General features: G+C 43.5%; 1 protein-coding gene across 1 annotated transcript; it reads left to right on the plus strand.

Moving 5' to 3' along the window:
• The first annotated feature begins 10913 nt into the window (after window positions 1-10913).
• Window positions 10914-14237, plus strand: LOC147434574 (wall-associated receptor kinase 3-like). The gene is made up of 3 exons (XM_086489983.1): window positions 10914-11960; window positions 12062-12086; window positions 12212-14237. Exons 1-3 carry the CDS (start codon window positions 11546-11548, stop codon window positions 12330-12332), a joined length of 561 nt encoding a protein of 186 aa, XP_086346109.1. The 5' UTR covers window positions 10914-11545; the 3' UTR covers window positions 12333-14237.
• Window positions 14238-17138: the final 2901 nt, after the last annotated feature.

The following is a 17138-nucleotide window of genomic DNA, read 5'->3' on the forward strand; positions in this document are numbered from 1 at the left end:
GGCCGCCCAAAGTCGTAATCAATGGCCGCCCAGTCGATATGTATGCTAAATGGGGTGCCCTTTACGGGCCGCTCACCCAAGTTAAGGAGAATGGCCGCCCACTAAGCCAAAGACCACCCACTTGATAAAATAAAAAGGGTTTTATTGAGTGTGAACAAAAGGAAAAAGGGGGACATGGTGTTGTGCAACAAAAAACGAGAGTGTGGTGGGAGACTTTTTTGCTCGCGACGGCTAGGGGACTACTCAGACGAGCGCGGCCCTGTGACGAGAACTCCTCAGCTTGCCATGGCACAGCATTTCAGAGCTTCTCCCACGCGATTCGGTGCTGGTCAAAATCCCACCCTGCCACATCATAGAGATGATTCTTGCCACGTCAGTAGCGCCGGTGCTATTGGCTAATAATAGGACGCTTCTTTTTGCATGAAAGGGATGGAAAGCCAATGAGAGTGGGGAAAAAACCAAGGGGATTTCATGCAAGCGAGGGAATGAGGGAAGGAAGGCAAGGAAGCAAAGAGGCAAGGAAGGAGCTCTCTCTCTATCGCCGGCTCAGGCAAGGAGGTAAGGGCCAAGAAGGGCGAGCCCTCTCTCTCAATCTCCAATCTAAGCAAGGCGAGGAGAAACGAGGAGGATAAGCAAGGGAGATCTCTCTCTCTCTCTCAATCTCCAAACCAAGCAAGGCGAGCTCTCTCTCTCCATAGTTCTCGGAAAGGCAAAGAAACAAGCAAAGGAGAGACTCTCTCTCTCTCTCTCTCTCTCTCTCTCTCTCTCTCTCTATGTCGACCTCAAGGAGGATAATTGAAAGCACTCAAATGGTTTACGGGACGAGTAAGAAAGCAACAAAGGTATCAAGCAAGCGATTTTTCTGGATTCTTACGTACTAATTAGCTTATAAAAACTCTAATGTCGAGCATAAGTGGAAATTTTACAGTCTTGAACCAATTTGAGAGCATTAAGCTCTCCTAACTCCATCAGCGCCGTTAACGGCAACCATTTGTAATCGAAATCCACTTCGGCTAATCATTAGCAATTTAAACCATTTCAATTGTGAAGTTTAAGTATTAAAGTGTTGATGACAGAATCTTTTGCCTTGTGTCGTGCGTATTGCCTCTTTTATTTTCCACAGCAAGCAGCCCGGTGCTGCTGACCCAGCTCACCTCGCGAAAACATATCCCCTGACACTGGTTCTTCTTTGGATTAGGGCATGGCAAGGGCAAGCATGATGGTGCAGAAGCAGTTGTGAAAAGAACCTTGACCCATGAACAACTAAAACCTAATGGAGCTATATTGCAGTGTGTAGCAGATTTGGTTGCTTATTGCCAGGCCAACCTATCGCAGGGAGCACCTGCATCATATCCTTCAAAAGAAAGGGAATGTGCTCGTGTGTTCTGGGAGGTTAAAGAGGGAGATGTTAACAGTGCCACTGTGGCAAAAACTCGCTCTTTTCATGCTATTCGTGGTCACAACCTGTAGGATCCAGCTGCCCTTGCAACAAGAAAGTTGGCATGCTTCTGTGATGCATGCATGAACGGAAGGTGGAATCGCTGCATCAATAAAGCTCATGTGGAGGCTTGGGATTATCAGATTTTTCAGCCATTACTTGAGCAAACACATGAAGTTTTGACAGAGGAAGTCGTTGGCTATGATGACTTCACATACGAAGGTCATCATGATGTGCAGTCAATGGTCAGTGCAAGTGCTTGGGGAGTTTGTGTAAACCGTGTCAAAGAATCATGAATGGCTGCTTGGGGAGAACAAAGCTAATATAAAGCATGAAATAATGAGCTGAGAAGCTAAATAAAGAAAAATGTGTCATGCCGCATTATCAAAAGCCACATGAGCGCGAGTTGAGGGGATAATCAAGCAGGGTGCTGTCGAGAGAAGAAGAAGACGAGACAGCACGCGCAGGGAAAGCAAGAAAAAAAAGCGCGTCATCGAGCACATGGCAGGACACCAAGAGTGCTAGCGCATCTATGAGCAGAGACAGATCACTCCCTTCACGATTGCATCTTCAGTCTCCATCGCACTCGGAGCGCAATGCTCGTCGTCCCTGCTTGTGAGAACATACCTAGAGCATACGTACATGGAGTGGACGCAAAGACCATTAAATACAATGACCAAATGACGCATATAAATATAAATGGACAAAAAGCCACGTGAACACAATATATATTATAAAACAGAGCAAAATTGTTCAAAACGGAGAATTCTACAAGAATCCCAACTATCTCTTTCTTTTTTGACGTAGAACTTGAAGGTGCTTGTAGCTTTGGAATGTTCAAAGGCTAGCAACAACAAGACGCGTTCTTCTTCTATTCAACTTGAGTGATGGAAGAGACAAGTTAATAACTCAAAATTTGAGAGAGAGAGAGAGAGAGAGAGAGAGAGAGAGAGAGAGAGAGAGAGAGAGAGAGAGAGAGAGAGAGAGAGAGAGAGAGAGAGCGCACACAATCAAATCTTGCAGTCGAAAACCCAGGTGGTGGAGCTGCATGTGGCCATGGATTGCCCAGTATGTGAGCGCAAAATCAAAAGAGTGTTATACAACATGGAAGGTACTTAGAGAGCCAGAGTTTTTACAAAACGGAGCAAAATTGCTCAAATACAATATTTATGGCTTTAAGAGGTCTCTCTCTCATCCTCGCATAGCTCAATATAACTTCCTATATCTATATAGAGCTATCGGTTTAAACAGATGTCCTCTGTTTCATTTTGTAGATCCTCTGCATGCACCCCATAGAGAGTAGCAGCTTGATGTTCGTCTGGCACCACCTTAGCGGCTTCTGACTGAGCATCTTCTCCGATCTCCTCCATTGATGCCACTGTGATTGGCACATGGTAGCCTTCATACGTCCGTGCACTACGAGGGGCTACCTCTATGACGTACCACCAGTTTGATGCAGACTTTGTAGGATGAAATATCATCTGCCAGAGCCACATAACTTACATGAGAGCTTCCAAGCACATAAATTCTAAAATGGGATGTTAACTATTTACATACTTACTTGTTCACAATGCTCGGGTAGTATGAAAGTGTCTCTTAGGTCAGTCCATTTCTTAGTTGAATCCACCTCAAGAAAACCAGACTCTCCTCTACGCACAGTAGCATTGCAACCCTCCATGATTATCTTGAACCATTGCACGTCGAATAAGTCGACAAAAAATCCTCTATAATCGATCCTCGAAATATCTTGTAGCGTGCCGAAGTAAGTGAGTTCCACCACCATAGGATCTGCATCAGAGGCCATCGTCGACTAGACTGTTCAAATTTTGCCATGATTCCACAATCTTGAGTAAAACTCTTTTTGTCGATCCGTTCCACCATAAAATGTCGACCTTTACACCATGCTGTTGTGTATGACTTATACCTTTGGTCAAGCAGCATATGTGAGGCCACAAGATGTAGCCTCTGACAGCTTGGGGGATGATCATGCAGACCACATTCCCAACGAACAAAGATTATGACTTATACTACAGCGAACACGTCTATTGGGTTGCAAGATTGCTGCCTGTTGGCTAGCATCATAGTCTGACGAGTTATAATTGGCAACAACTCGATCTATAATAGATGGATCGAACTCGCCAAATTTGCGAACGTGCTGCAAAGAAACGTGTCTTGTCCGTCGCACAGCATGCTTGCATTGATTACAAGGACATAAGATCCTCATTGAGAGATAGGTGTTTCTGTTGGACGGCCCCACATCCTCGTCACTACTCATAATGAGGGTAAAAATCTTATAACCTGGACAAAAAGTTTAATCTTCTATTGGCATTCTTCATCTTTTATCTCTCTCTCTCTCTCTCTCTCTCTCTCTCTCTCTCTCTCTCTCTCTCTCTCTTTGTTCACACTGTAAAGTACCTCACATTCTCTAGTCATGTCCAATCCCCGCACACCTCGTTCTAGAGGTGCACGGAGATCAGAACCACCGGGTTATAATCTCGCTTTATTGGCCAATGCCTATATTTGTGGGTACAAAAAATCTACACACCCACGTCTACATGATAGTGCATGTAGTGGACAAAACCCCTTTGCCTCTTCTCTAGCTGTAGCATTTCACAACATCTTAGCATCTTTTCACGGTAGATCTTTTCATCGTTCGTCTAACTCTAATTTTTTTACCGTAATCTCAAAGGTAAACTCTAATATAAAAACTCAATCCAAAATCTTATCTTAAATCTAACCTAATTGAACATGTGGTGATTCGCTCCATTGAAGGGTAAAAGACATACCAATGACCAATGGGGCTACTAGCTGTGTAGATGTGAATGGGCCTCACATATACAAATACTTCAATGCAAGAGTTTAATACTCTCACCTCTCCACCCCATCGATCCATGACCCAGGTGATGGGACAAAATCCTCCTCGAAGTTGGCTTAGCCGCCACTCCCCAGGTGATGGGATAATCCCCTCTTGATGCAAACTCTTGCTGCGTCCCTTTGCTACCACCACCTGTCTGGATTGGTTGTCCTCTCCTCCTTGATACCCCTCCACTCCTCTCTTTCATGCCAATGAGGTATGGCATTTGTGCATCTGACCTCCGATGCTTCATGTAGTCGCGCATGCGTCTCCTCATCCAAGCATCGTCAAATGTATTCTCCAGAGAGGGAACTGGAAACTCCCGATGCAGCGTAGCAATAAGATAATCCTTAGAGGCTTTATCCTGATCCCTCCAAGAGACCATGACAGACTACAGTGTTTCAAAAAACCTGTTCACACAGCTGTTGTATGCGGCCCATCACTTGCTTCCCCTGAGGGGTCATAATGGTCTCATCAGACATACGATTGATGAGGTAGGCGTATCACTTTGGAATGTCCCTCCCGTGAACTATAGCAACCCTGTCCAATGAATGCTCATCATCCAGGCCTCTAGGTGACCCCGACGCAATGTTCGGGTCACTCCTCAGCATCTCTGACACAGTGGTCGGGACACCACTTCTTCTTCTTCTTATCTCTCTCTCTCTCTCTCTCTCTCTCTCTCTCTCTCAAATGTGTGTGTGCATTCTTTGTTTATGCATGTGTGTGTGCGTTTTTGTTTATACATGTGCTCTCTCTCTCTCTCTCAAAAACACAATGTATGTGTGTGTGTGTGAGAGAGAGAGAGAGAGGGAGAGAGAAAGAGGGGAAGGGAACATGAGAGTGAGGAGAGAGAAGGAGCATACCTGGCTCTCCTTCCTCTCCTCGTGTGTGTGTATGTGTGTGTGTGTGTGTGTGGAGAAGAAAGAGAGAGAGGGAGAGCCCATGTTACCTTTGCTTGCTTGAGCGCGCGTCGAAAACTCAGATCTGAGATCTGAGTTTTCGGATGCTCTCGATTATTTTTTTACCCCTGACGCGTCGCTATAGGCGTCGGTATGAGCGTCGCTAAGTTACTTATAACTTAGTGACGCCCATAGCGACACCGTGGGTTTTCACATTTGAGAGTTGCACTTCGAGTGTCGCTAATATTGAGTACCTCTTGTAGTGTTGGAACCACATTGGAAACTATTTGCTACAGGGTGCCTGCCTTGTGTCTACCCTTTGTTAGTGAACAACTTCTTCATTGTAAGTTGATCGTTCAAGTGTGGAAGATGGGCTTACGTCTTGAAAGGAATAGTGTTGATGGTCTTGTCTTTGCTAATCACATCTCACAATCTATACAGGAGTTGCTTGTGCATGACAGTGGCAAGGAAATGCGTAAGAGAGCTCGAGAACTAAAGGAGGCCGTGAAAGAAACCATTGAAGTAGGAGGTTCTTCTTACACAACGTTAGATGTGATCATGAAGTTGATTCTCTCTTAAAAGGTCATTTGGAACATTAGTCAAGGTCTTATGATGAATGAATCAGATTGATAAGGCTAGCTATTTCTGAGTTGTGAATAAAACAAGTTTCAGTTTTATGCAAGTGGGAATATGGATATACGTTTCTTTACTTAATTGAGGGTATTGTCACAGGAAGTTTTGGACAAATTCTCACAATATTTCTCACATTCACTACAAGAGGTACTTTACATTAGCGACGCTCGCAGTGCGACCCTCAAAAGTGAAAACCCACGACGTCGCTATGAGCGTCGCTAGTTTACTTTTAATTTAGCGACTCTCATAGCGAAGGCCATAGCAACGCCGACAGGGGTAAACAAATAACCGAGAGCGTTCGAAAATTCAGATCTGAATTTTCGACGCTCAAGCAAGCAAAGGTAACCCGTGCTCTCCCTCTCTCTCTCTTTCTTCTCCACACACACACACACACACACACATATACACGAGGAGAGGAAGGAGAGCTAGGTATGCTCCTTCCCTCTCCTCTCTCTCATGTTTCCTTCCCCTCTTTCTCTCTCTCTCCCTCTCTCCCTCTCACACACACAAACACATTGTGTTTTTGAGAGAGAGAGAGAGAGAGAGAGAGAGAGAGAGAGAGAGAGAGAGCACATGCATAAACAAGAAACACACACACACATGCATAAATAAAGAATGCATACACACACATTGAGAGAGAGAGAGAGAGAGAGAGAGAGAGAGAGAGAGATAAAACAAGGAGAGAGAGAGAGAAGAAGAAGAAGAAGAAGAGAGTTTTAACGTCGTAGGAAACTATCCCAAGAGACCTTAAAGATCTATTCGATGAGGAGTTGAACTCAAGACCTATTATTCAAGAGGGAAATGACATAACCAATCTACCACACTTGGGTGATAGAAAGGTTATACCATTTTCCTCTTTTTATTGGCGCACACAAACACACCCACACACACACCCCCGAGAAGAAGAGAGTTTTAACGTCGTAGGAAAAAATCCCAAGAGACCTTAAAGATCTAGCCGATGAGGAGTTGTAACTCAAGACCTGTTATTCAAGAGTGAAATGGCATAACCAATCTACCACACTTGGGTGATAGAAAGGTTATACCATTTTCCTCTTTTTATTGGCACACACACACACGAGAAGAAGAAAGTTTTAACGTCGTAGGAAACTATCCCAAGAGACCTTAAAAATCTAGCCGACGAGGAGTTGAACTCAAGACCTGTTATTCAAGAGGGAAATGGCATAACCAATCTACCATACTTGGGTGATAGAAAGGTTATACCATTTTTCTCTTTTTATCGTTTAAGATTATGTTAGATTTAGATTTACGTTAGATTAAATTAGATTTAGGTTTATTTTGAGTTATTGTAGAATTATTCTTTTAAAATTTAGAATGAGATTCAGTCAATGCATTTGTGGTCTACCCAAGTCACAATACTTGTGCACATCACTTATGTAAGAAATGTAGCAGGTGGTGTTCAAAAGACGCTGCACTTTTATATATCCGATGACAAGCAGCATGATACATTGTTTGTACAACATTGTCTCTTGCTTCATGACAGGTGGCTGAAACAGTAAGGACATTGTTTGCAACACCATTGGGTGTGGCCAGGTACTATCAGATGACAGGCTTGCACATGATGCATAACTTCTCAACATCCGGGCATGGAAAAGGAGAGCATGATGGGGCAGGGGCAGTCATCAAGAGAACCTTGACGCATGAGGAATTGAAACCAGATGGCTGGCTTATGAAGTGTGCGACTGATGTGGTGAACTTTTTGAACGCAACATTTCAGCCAAGAGATCAGTCTCACAAGTGTAGTACACAGAGAGTATTCTGGCTTATTGGCGTGGATGATGTGCAACGCGATCTCCAATGGGACTGTGAGCGCATTGTGGGCTCCTGCTTATTTCATTGTGCTAAAACGTATTCAAAGGACAACCTGTGCACTATGCGCTTTTGAACCCTTTCATGCTTCTGTGATCCATGTATGCGTGGGCTATGGAGAAGATGAAAAAATAGACTATACATAGAAGAATTGAAATATGTTCCATCAAACCACTGTCGGAGTCTATAAATACAGTAAGGTACGATGAAGAGGATGATGAGGAGGATGACATATATTCAAATTTTGTGCCAATGAGCCAAGTTTCTAACCTACCATTGTATGAAGGAAGCCCTGAAATGTTATGTGAAATGTTGTCCATTGGGGATAACTTTGTAGTCAAAGCAACCGAGACTAAAGAGGACTTCTACCTTATCAAATGCAATAAGGAGTTGTACCAGACGGTGAGATCACAAAAGGATATGTGGCATAACAATATTGTTAGAGGCGGGAAGGTTGTTGAAGGTTTCATGGATAGTGATGATGATGATGATGATGACAGTGATGATGGTGCATCCATGGAAAAAAAAAATTGCACTCTCCACACAGTTAAATCTACCCAACATATGGTGAAGAAGGACAATTATTTGTAAAACAAGAGGGATTTGAAAGCTATGTAGATGTGAAGGCCTTGAATCCTCCTCATACGAGGTTTTTTTTTTTTTTTGCAAAACTCACAATTGTGAGTGGATAGTATTAAGAACAGAAATATACACCAATCCTCGAGCTCAGACCGAGCCTTGAGGGTCAAAGGATTACAAGTTATCTGCTTGGTAGAGAAACCACTCCTACTCACCGACTTAACTTATTACAAGATGTTATGTATTGTTCTAGACCATTCTTTTGAGGTTTGTTTGCCTCCAATCATGTGGATCGTCACTCTGCTCTCTTGCATGATTTCACAAAAGCTTGCCACAGCTAGATCCCCCTCAAACACGCGGGCGGTTCCTTGCTTGCCAAATATGATGCAAGAAGTAGTACCTGATTATTTGAGTGCAGATGAGAAGAGCAAATAGGTCCAACCAATTTTGCTTATGGGTTGAATTAGAAGGTATCTTCTAAGATACTGTGTTTGACATCAAAAGAAAAGTCGATCAAGACAAGGATATGAGCACGTGGAAGAGAGAGAGAGAGAGAGAGAGAGAGGTGATAGGTGGGAGGGTGGTGTAGGCATGGAGAGAAAAAGAGGGATAGATTTTTGTCATGAATTCCCAAAATGCTCTTTAAATTTTCCGAAATTCCCAAAATACCCTTGGTTTTGAGATTAAATTTCTGGAAAGATTAAAAATTTTGTGGTGATGACGCGCTGATCAACCAATGTGTCAGACGGAGGGTTTCTGCAAAGGGAGAGCTGCCTGCGGATGGAGAGAGAGAGAGAGAGAGAGAGAGAGAGAGAGAGAGAGAGAGAGAGAGAGAGAGATGCAATGCGCAGGTAAGGGTGGAGGGACATGACTGTTGCACACAAAACTGAGCATGGCGAGGGGGGTGTCCTGAGCCGACCATGGCAAGAGGGGTGCAGTGCAAAGCTGTTGATGGCGACCATGGCAAGGGGCATGCTTTTGGTATGTTTTAGGGTGAGCAATCACGGAATCTATCAAACAAATTAATGAGTTCTATGAAAGTGGAGCGAGTAGGTATCAAATTGTGAAATAACCCCTAAGGTAAAAAATCATAAGTCTTGTTGTGTGGCTGTTGTTGAATGCATGTAAAAGAATTTATGTAGAGACTTGCCACTTCCATTCATGGTTTTTGTTTGTATGGACAAGTGTTGCTCAGTAGTCTCAACAAAAAATATGCTGCGTTATTGGCTCCACTTCTTGAGATGAAGGGAGTTGCGGACCCTGGGGGGAGGGAGGAGGAGGAGGAGATTGGTTGTTTCTATATTGATCTAAATTGTGCTTTTTGGCTTGCCCAAAGGGCAAAGGCTATAGAGATCACTTCTCTTTTTGGCCTGCCCAAAGGGAAAGGCTATAGCGTTGCCTTCTCTTTTTGCTAACTAAAATAGGAAAAAGGTTGAGTTGTATTTTTAAGCATTTTTTGATAGGTCAAAAATGTTGATTGGTTGAAATAAGATAGTGGGTACTCATTGAAATGAATTGTGTAAATCTAATGATGGACATGTCTTGAGTTTTGAAATATGAAATGAACTCTCGTATATCAAGGAAAAGATTTTGGGTTGCCCACTGCCTTCGGAAGCATGAAACGTTGACAGACTTACATGTTAAATGATAAAAACTTAGAGGCTCCACAAATCCCAAGAGTCACCTTTTTCATTTTGAAATATGAGAAGTTCTTTTACCCACCTTTTTATTTTGAGAATTTGGTTCACCCCGAGGTAATAGACTAAAGTTATCATTTTTGTTAGTTAAAACTTCATGGAAGGAATTTATCATTTAGGGTTTTAACCTTTAAAGATTTTTTATTTTTATTTTTAGAGATTTTAAAGCTAAGTTTAGAACTTAAAAGATGTAGAACTTTTAAAGTAAGGTCTCCAATGATCCAATGAGGACCTATAGTATTTTTTTATTAGAAGGTAAAACTTTGAATTAAAGAAAGTGAAAATGTTACATGGATCCACAAGTAGGGGGAGGGTCACCCCGAGACGCTAGAGTTTTAGGATTTAGAACTTTAAAGCTTTTAAAGTGGGATCTACAGTTTTAAATTTGTAAAAAGGGTTCTAGAGTTTAAAAATGTAGAATTTTAAAAGTGGGGTGTAGAGCATAGGGATCTAAAGCTTAGGGTGAAGAGCTTAAGGGTGCTTTTTTAATTTAATTTTATGTGCTTATTTTTTTTTAAAAAAAAACTTAGAGATATAGTGATTTTAAAGTGGGATCTAGCCTCACATCAAGGCCTAAAATTGACGCCTTTTTTTTGTCAAGGGCTATTTTGCCTATCAAAACAATCTCAAAATTGCTTGTCATTTTTTTATTTATATCTTTAAGTTAACGTTATATATAGAAAATTATATAAGTTGATTGCATTACACAAAGCATATGAGAGGGGGCTTGAAAATTTGCATGTCAAAAAGAAATTTTTATCATGCCTGGTAGGCCTTGTGATTTTATCACTTGTTGCTTACTAAAATAGGAATAAAATTGAGTTGTATTTTCAAGCATTTTTTGATAAACTTAAAATGTTGATTGGTTGAAATAAGATAGTGGACACTCATTTAGATGACTAGTCTGTATGATTATAATGCCCTTGCGAGAACCATGATGTTGCAATTGCATTGAAGTTATAATGAGAAATGGGACTCTGGAGAGATCTTACTCAGATACTCCCGTGATCTTTGGGATGGGGTGTGTGTGTGTGGGAACTCGAGGTTTTGGGGATGACGAGGACAACATTTTGATGATGGGGGCAATGCCACCTTAGTGGGAGAAGCAAAAGCACTGGTTTTTCCAACAAGGAACCTTTCAACTTGGAGCAAAACTGATTGCAAGGCATTCTCGCGGGGTGTTTACTATCGGCAGCCATCTCCCCTCTCTGTTGAGCAAGATTGCAGTGCCCTCAAAATCCCACCCTGCCCTCTCATCCATTGTCCGCTTGCCTTGGCAAGCTAACCATGAGAGAGACACTCTTTGAGAACAAAGTACTTGTAGCTCATTCTCTACCTATAGACAAGAGAGAGAGAGAGAGAGAGAGAGAGAGAGAGAGAATGTCATGGATGCTCGGGCCATCTTCCTTCCCCACTCGTTTCCATCGCCTCCTGTCTCTATGTCCCAGCCTCTGCAGTTCGATCTTGCATCACTACTTTCACCTCGACAACTACTATAGACTCTCTCTCTCTCTCTCTCTCTCTCTCTCTCGCTGTGGCATTGTTGGCAGCATGTTTCCACTATAGAACCCAAGCCTCCCGAGGGAAGATTGTTTTGACATCAGAAACAAGACGATACATGGCTGAGGAGCTGGCTGTAGCAACCGGATGCTATGCGGAGGACAATCTTTTGGGGCAAGAGACCCAAGCTGCTGTGTACAAGGGGGTGCTCTCAGATGGCATGATCGTGGCTATGAAGAAACTCAAGGCACCTTGCTCACGTGAAGTTCTTTTGAAAGAGATACAGATTCTGAGAAAGTTGAGGCATAGAAACCTTGTGAGAGTGCGGGGATGCATCCTCAACCTGGATGTGAGTGTCTTGGTGCTAGACTACATGTCCAATGGGAGCCTAGAGCACTACCTGCATGTTAGAAGAGATCATGAAGAATACGACTGGGGAAGGCTCACAACGATTGCAACCGGCCTTGTCAATGCATTAACGTACTTGCATCATGAGTACGGCGTGCCAGTTATCAATGGTGATATCAAGCCCAGTAACATTCTGCTAGACTCTAGCCTGGAGGCACACCTGGCGGACTTTGGACTCTCCAAGCTTGGCAAAGAAGGAGTCTTTCCCATATCTTCCAATTTCAAGGGGACAATAGGCTACATGGCACCATGTATGGTAATATGCTTCAAGGAAATGGGAAGTTTCTCTTCTTGTGTATAATTAAGTAAATTATGCAGTCTAACTCCTTGAAATTGGTGGTATAGTGTCTCACACATGCATATTTTGGATTGTTAGAACATGCCTATGCAGCACAAACCACAACAAAGGTAGATGTATACATCTTTGGCGTGGTCATTCTCGAGATGTTGACTGGGCAGAAGCCCACCGAGGTTTCCGAAGGAGTGAGCTTGCGTGAATGGGTCGTACACAAGCTTTTGGATGGTTCTGGGCGGTTAGTCAAAGAGGCATTGGATATCTGATTGGTCCATTCACCTTCCACAGTTGGGCAGGCACTGCAGCTCTTTCAAATGGGTATCGCATGCACCCGAGACCAACCCCATGATCGGCCCACAATGCAAGACATCTTGCCTTTTCTATGCACCCTCTGATTAAAGTAGATGGCTACACCATCTTCTGGGACAATCTGAAGCCGATGGTCTCAGATAATAATCAAACTAGTGTAAGCCCAAAGCTTTGTTTAAGGGAAATCCTTAAACCAAGATGATCTCTCGCTTGTGTTGTTTTCTCAACGGCATTTGAGCTTAAACACTCCATAATGGTTAAAATTGATTCACATTACTCAGTACTTAATGATTTGTAGCTTCCAAGCATGAAGCAAAAGCACTTATGGATATACATGACATAACAAAATCTCCTTGCTGAGCTTGGAGAAGGGCTGTAATTTGGTGGTTATGGTGCTTGGTTGGGATAAAAATCAACCTAGGGTACATATTGACGAGTTACTGAGATTCTCCCAATCCCCCAACTCACCTAAGAAAAGGCTACTTGCCCCCTCCCTACTCCTCTCTGCTCGCCCTCACCCCGCCATTCATCACCTGCTCCCACACTGCCTCCATCGCTCTCTCCCACATTTCCCATAACCTCCTGCACCATACTTGTTCATGCGTAGGTGAGAGAGAGAGAGAGAGAGAGAGATCCCTCCACAGAGCGACCTTGCTGCGTGCCGCTGGCGCGGCGATGCGGCTGCTGCTCTCGGAAGAGAACTATGGAAGATAACCATCTCCCAAATGCTCTCACCAAATGGCAAACGAATAGAAAATCATGTTAACCATTTGTGATCGTAAGAATGATGGATTGGGAGTGGAGAATGATGTTTGTCTGCGGTAAAGTGAGGGCAACGCAACCAAGGCTGCAATTGAAGGGTATGGAGGTTGTCGTGGTTACGAAGCAAGTGTTTTGTCGCTCTGACCTTGGCGTTGTCGCCTGCGAGCCCAGGGGGCCAGCAAGTGTAAAAGCCTGGCATTGCGGCAGGGCGCACTTCTGTCTCAGCTTTTGGATGGTGACGGCGAGTGAAGGTGACAACGGTGGCCTCTAGCGTGAGCTGAGTGGCTGCCTCCCATCCCTCATTCTCGGTTTCCCGGTTTCCCGCAGCTGCCCTTAACTTTGGAGAGGGGGGCGGCTTCCCCTCTTGCTCTGCGAAGAGCAAAAATGGCAGTAGAAGTGAACGAGAAAAGTGGGCGGTACGTGTTCATGCCACAGTCAGCCTGTTGAGCCATGGATTTGTTCGGGTGCGGACGTTATGATTCTGCTCGATAGCTACTGACCAGTTTGTACGGCCTGGTCTTCTTCGACGTGCAAAGGGGTCTGGATGCAAGGTGCAGGTGAACTTTGGCCCTGTTGAGAGTTGCTCGCGATGGGTTTGAAGACCTTGATATTGCTGATATCTGTGTTCGGGGCATATTTCAACTTCGGCGTTGGGCTTTGCTGTGTTCGTGCAACTTTAATGGGCGTTCATGTAGGAGTCATAGGGTATGTGCTGGGAGCCGCAACAGAAGCTGCGAGTGCCACCCATGATGATGAGGGTTCTCACCAATAGCAGGCAAGCAGAAGGCTACAACTGCCATGCCGCCGGCGTTGCTCCACTGTACTTGCAATAAAAGTAATTGCATGTCTTTAAACTCCCAATCCACCTGTCAAATGACATGTATGCGTGCATGCAACATCAATCATCTCCACCAAATTGAATAACAGTTAATAAACACAGTCCCGCTGACCTATTTTGCAAGCAGAAAAGCACCGACCATCATTGAGACTCCAATACCATTATTAGAGTAGGAAGAACTGGCTTATACCTGAGTCTGTGAGATGGTCAACCTCGACCTTGCGGATGTTGACTTTGCTACAATTCAGCTATCACCACAGAAACATGGATACAAGATATTCTCCTTCAGTGATGACATCTTGAACTGCCTGAAGGAACCACGATGTGATATGGTTTCTCCTTGTTTGTGTTGTTTGTTGCAATGCTAAAGGTGGAAGCCACTGAGGGTTAATTAGCACGAGGCCTGCCCTCCAAATTTTTTATGCAGAGCAGATTTACCCGGGCATGGAGGTTTTGTCTATTTGCTACTCCCAATTTCTGCATGGTGGCGGCCAACCTTCTGATTGTGGTGGAGTTCTTTAAGGTGTCCAAGTTTTCTGAAGGGCTCAGCAGCCATCCTTCACGTGGTCAATGCTGATGTGGACAATGAGGCTTCTTCCTCATCGTTGTCCATACTTCACCCATCCCCACAATATTATATCCACACAGGTGCAGCCTAGAAAAAGCTTATAAGGTCACTTTGAGTGCCCTCATCCGTGTGCAGGTTTGTCATAATAATCAATATCTAATTCTCCTAAATGATTTTCTCATATTAAACTGATCATTTAATGTGGGGAGGTACCAGGGGAGAAAAAGCTATAATATTGGTTAAGCTAGCAGACCGGCCACAGTAGGGATCCAAAGGGGGGGCCATCTGCAAAAGAGCCATGTGCAACAATGGGCTAAAAAGACCCTAAGGTTCAGCCCATTAAGACTTCCAAAATGCTAAGGTTCCAAAATTCAAAGGTTGTGTCCAAAGGTCAACCCTAGGGAAAATTGGATGCTTTGTGTGTGCCCTAAAAGTCTTTGCACATCCCTACATGGGAGGGGGCGATCCCCTAAAGGTAGGGGATGAGAGAGAAAACCACACACACACACACACACACACACACACACACACACACACACACACAGGCTCCCTTTTCACAAAGGGAATTAGCGACACATGTCAGCTCCCTAGGCCAGATGCCCACAAGGTGTGCCCAATTCCTGTTAGAAGACCCTTGAAGTGGACCAATGAGAATTAAGCTAGAGTAAATCTAGTTTAATTAATTTAAAAACATTTAATAAAAGAAAGCAATGAGAATTAGGTCTCCTAGAAGACTATTGGGCAGTCTCCCAAGGGGTCCAATGAGCATTCAAGAGCCCAATGGCTTGCCTGATTCCTATTGGCCAGGAGGCAAAGGGGTCCAATGAGAGTTTAGTTTAATTATTTAATTACCTAAAGCTCTCACAAAAGGGGAAAGGGGGACACATGTCAGAAGGCTATCACTTATGTTGCTTAATTGTAATTGGCTTGACTTGGGGAGGGCCAATGAGGCTTCAACAAGAGCAATTAGCAAGAGGGCTCGCCCAAGAGAGAGAGAGGGGGCTGATTTTTGCAAGGCATTATCACACACACACACTCACACAAGCTCATGTGTGAAGAAAGAGAAGACTATCTCTTCCCAAGCTTTAATGGAGAACTCATCACCTACTCCAAGCTTGTGAGATAGAAGGCTACAACAACACTCTCTTGGCATGTGGATGCAAATCCAACCAAGAGCCAAGCTTCAATGCATGCTCATCTCCTCTACCAAGCTAATTACTAAGCTAAGCTATGCTACATATGAGTGATTATGTGAGGAGATGTACATCTTTCTCGTAAGATACTCCTTCTTCCTCTCAATCTACTCTCATACCCTACTAGCTCTCACCATCTTCGAAGGTGTGTGAGGTCTTGGGTCTGAGAACGGGGATAATTCAAGTTGTGTTTGTTAAGTGTTTTGCTTAGTGCATGAAACTTCCATCTTCATTGCACTAGCTAGTCTTGAAGGAACAGAAAGAATTGTATTGTAAAATGTCTCTCTTGATGGGAGAAACCACAATACAAAGCCTTTTGGAGGGGGGACCGGATCCATGCAAATCCGGTCCTCAACTGTTGTCAATAGTTTAATTTCTCTCTCTTTTGAAAGTATTGTTGATGCTATCTAACTAGGTGTTATGCTTTTTGTTGCTCTCTCCACCCAAGCACTCTTGTAATTCTCATTAGGAATCTATTCTAATGAAATGCCCACTATGTTCATGCTAATTTCCGCTACACATAAGTTATTAGGCCATTAAATGTTACATTGGTATCAGAGTTCAAGCATACTCCACTGAGGGTAAGTACTTCTCCCATTGGGATCTTTGATCTACTTCCGTTACATAGGCTTTTAGTAGATCGAGAATTGTTAGGTTAGGTATTTCACTTTGGCCATCCGTTTGTGGATGATAGGCCGAAGAGAAATTTAGCCTTGTCCCTAAATTCTCAAATAGACTCTTCCAGAAATTACTGGTCATTCTAGGATCTCTCTCCGACACTATGGACATTGGTAAGCCATGGTATTTGAAAATTTGTGAAATGAAGAGAGTTGCCCTTTGATGGGCTTTGATTGTCTTTTTGACAGGTATAAAATGAGCTTGTTTACTGAACCTGTCTACTATCTTTGTCATCTTCACCATAGCTTTCATAAGAGGAAGAGGATGAAGAAGATGGAGAAGAGGGTGTCCTCTTTCTCGCCTTTTTCTTCTCTTGCTTTTTATCATCCCTCGTTGAATTGTGCCGGTGCTGTTTTGGTGTCGAAAGACCCTCTCTTCTATTCCTTGCAATTAATGGTATTCGAGCCGCGGGTACAGTAGCTTGAGTGCTTTTTCTAAAGGGGTCAAGAGGAGTAGCAACTAGGGCTTGAAGTGCCAAAGTACACCTAAAAGTTGTTAGAATGGCTGACAATAGTAAAGAGAGTGAAATTAATGTTGATAACTTTGATTTTGCTCATGAGCAAGCTACTAATGATGCTCCAATGCTTGTTAACTATCTTGTTTCTAGGCTTCAACAAGCCATGGGCAATCCATCTCTCCAAAGTGAAGTGCAACGGCAGC

The sequence above is a fragment of the Adiantum capillus-veneris genome, chromosome 19, assembly GCF_014529385.1.
Source record: "Adiantum capillus-veneris isolate H3 chromosome 19, ASM1452938v2, whole genome shotgun sequence".
NCBI lineage: Eukaryota > Viridiplantae > Streptophyta > Polypodiopsida > Polypodiales > Pteridaceae > Adiantum > Adiantum capillus-veneris.

What these genes read in the sequence shown, in the direction of transcription:
- LOC147434574 (XM_086489983.1), top strand. Translation starts at nt 11,546, where the DNA reads ATGGCTGAGGAGCTGGCTGTAGCAACCGGATGCTATGCGGAGGACAAT. An exon ending in CAATGGTGATATCAAGCCCA is followed by an intron (nt 11,961 to 12,061) that starts GTAACATTCTGC and finishes TCCAATTTCAAG; the next exon opens with GGGACAATAGGCTACATGGC. An exon ending in AATAGGCTACATGGCACCAT is followed by an intron (nt 12,087 to 12,211) that starts GTATGGTAATAT and finishes TTGGATTGTTAG; the next exon opens with AACATGCCTATGCAGCACAA.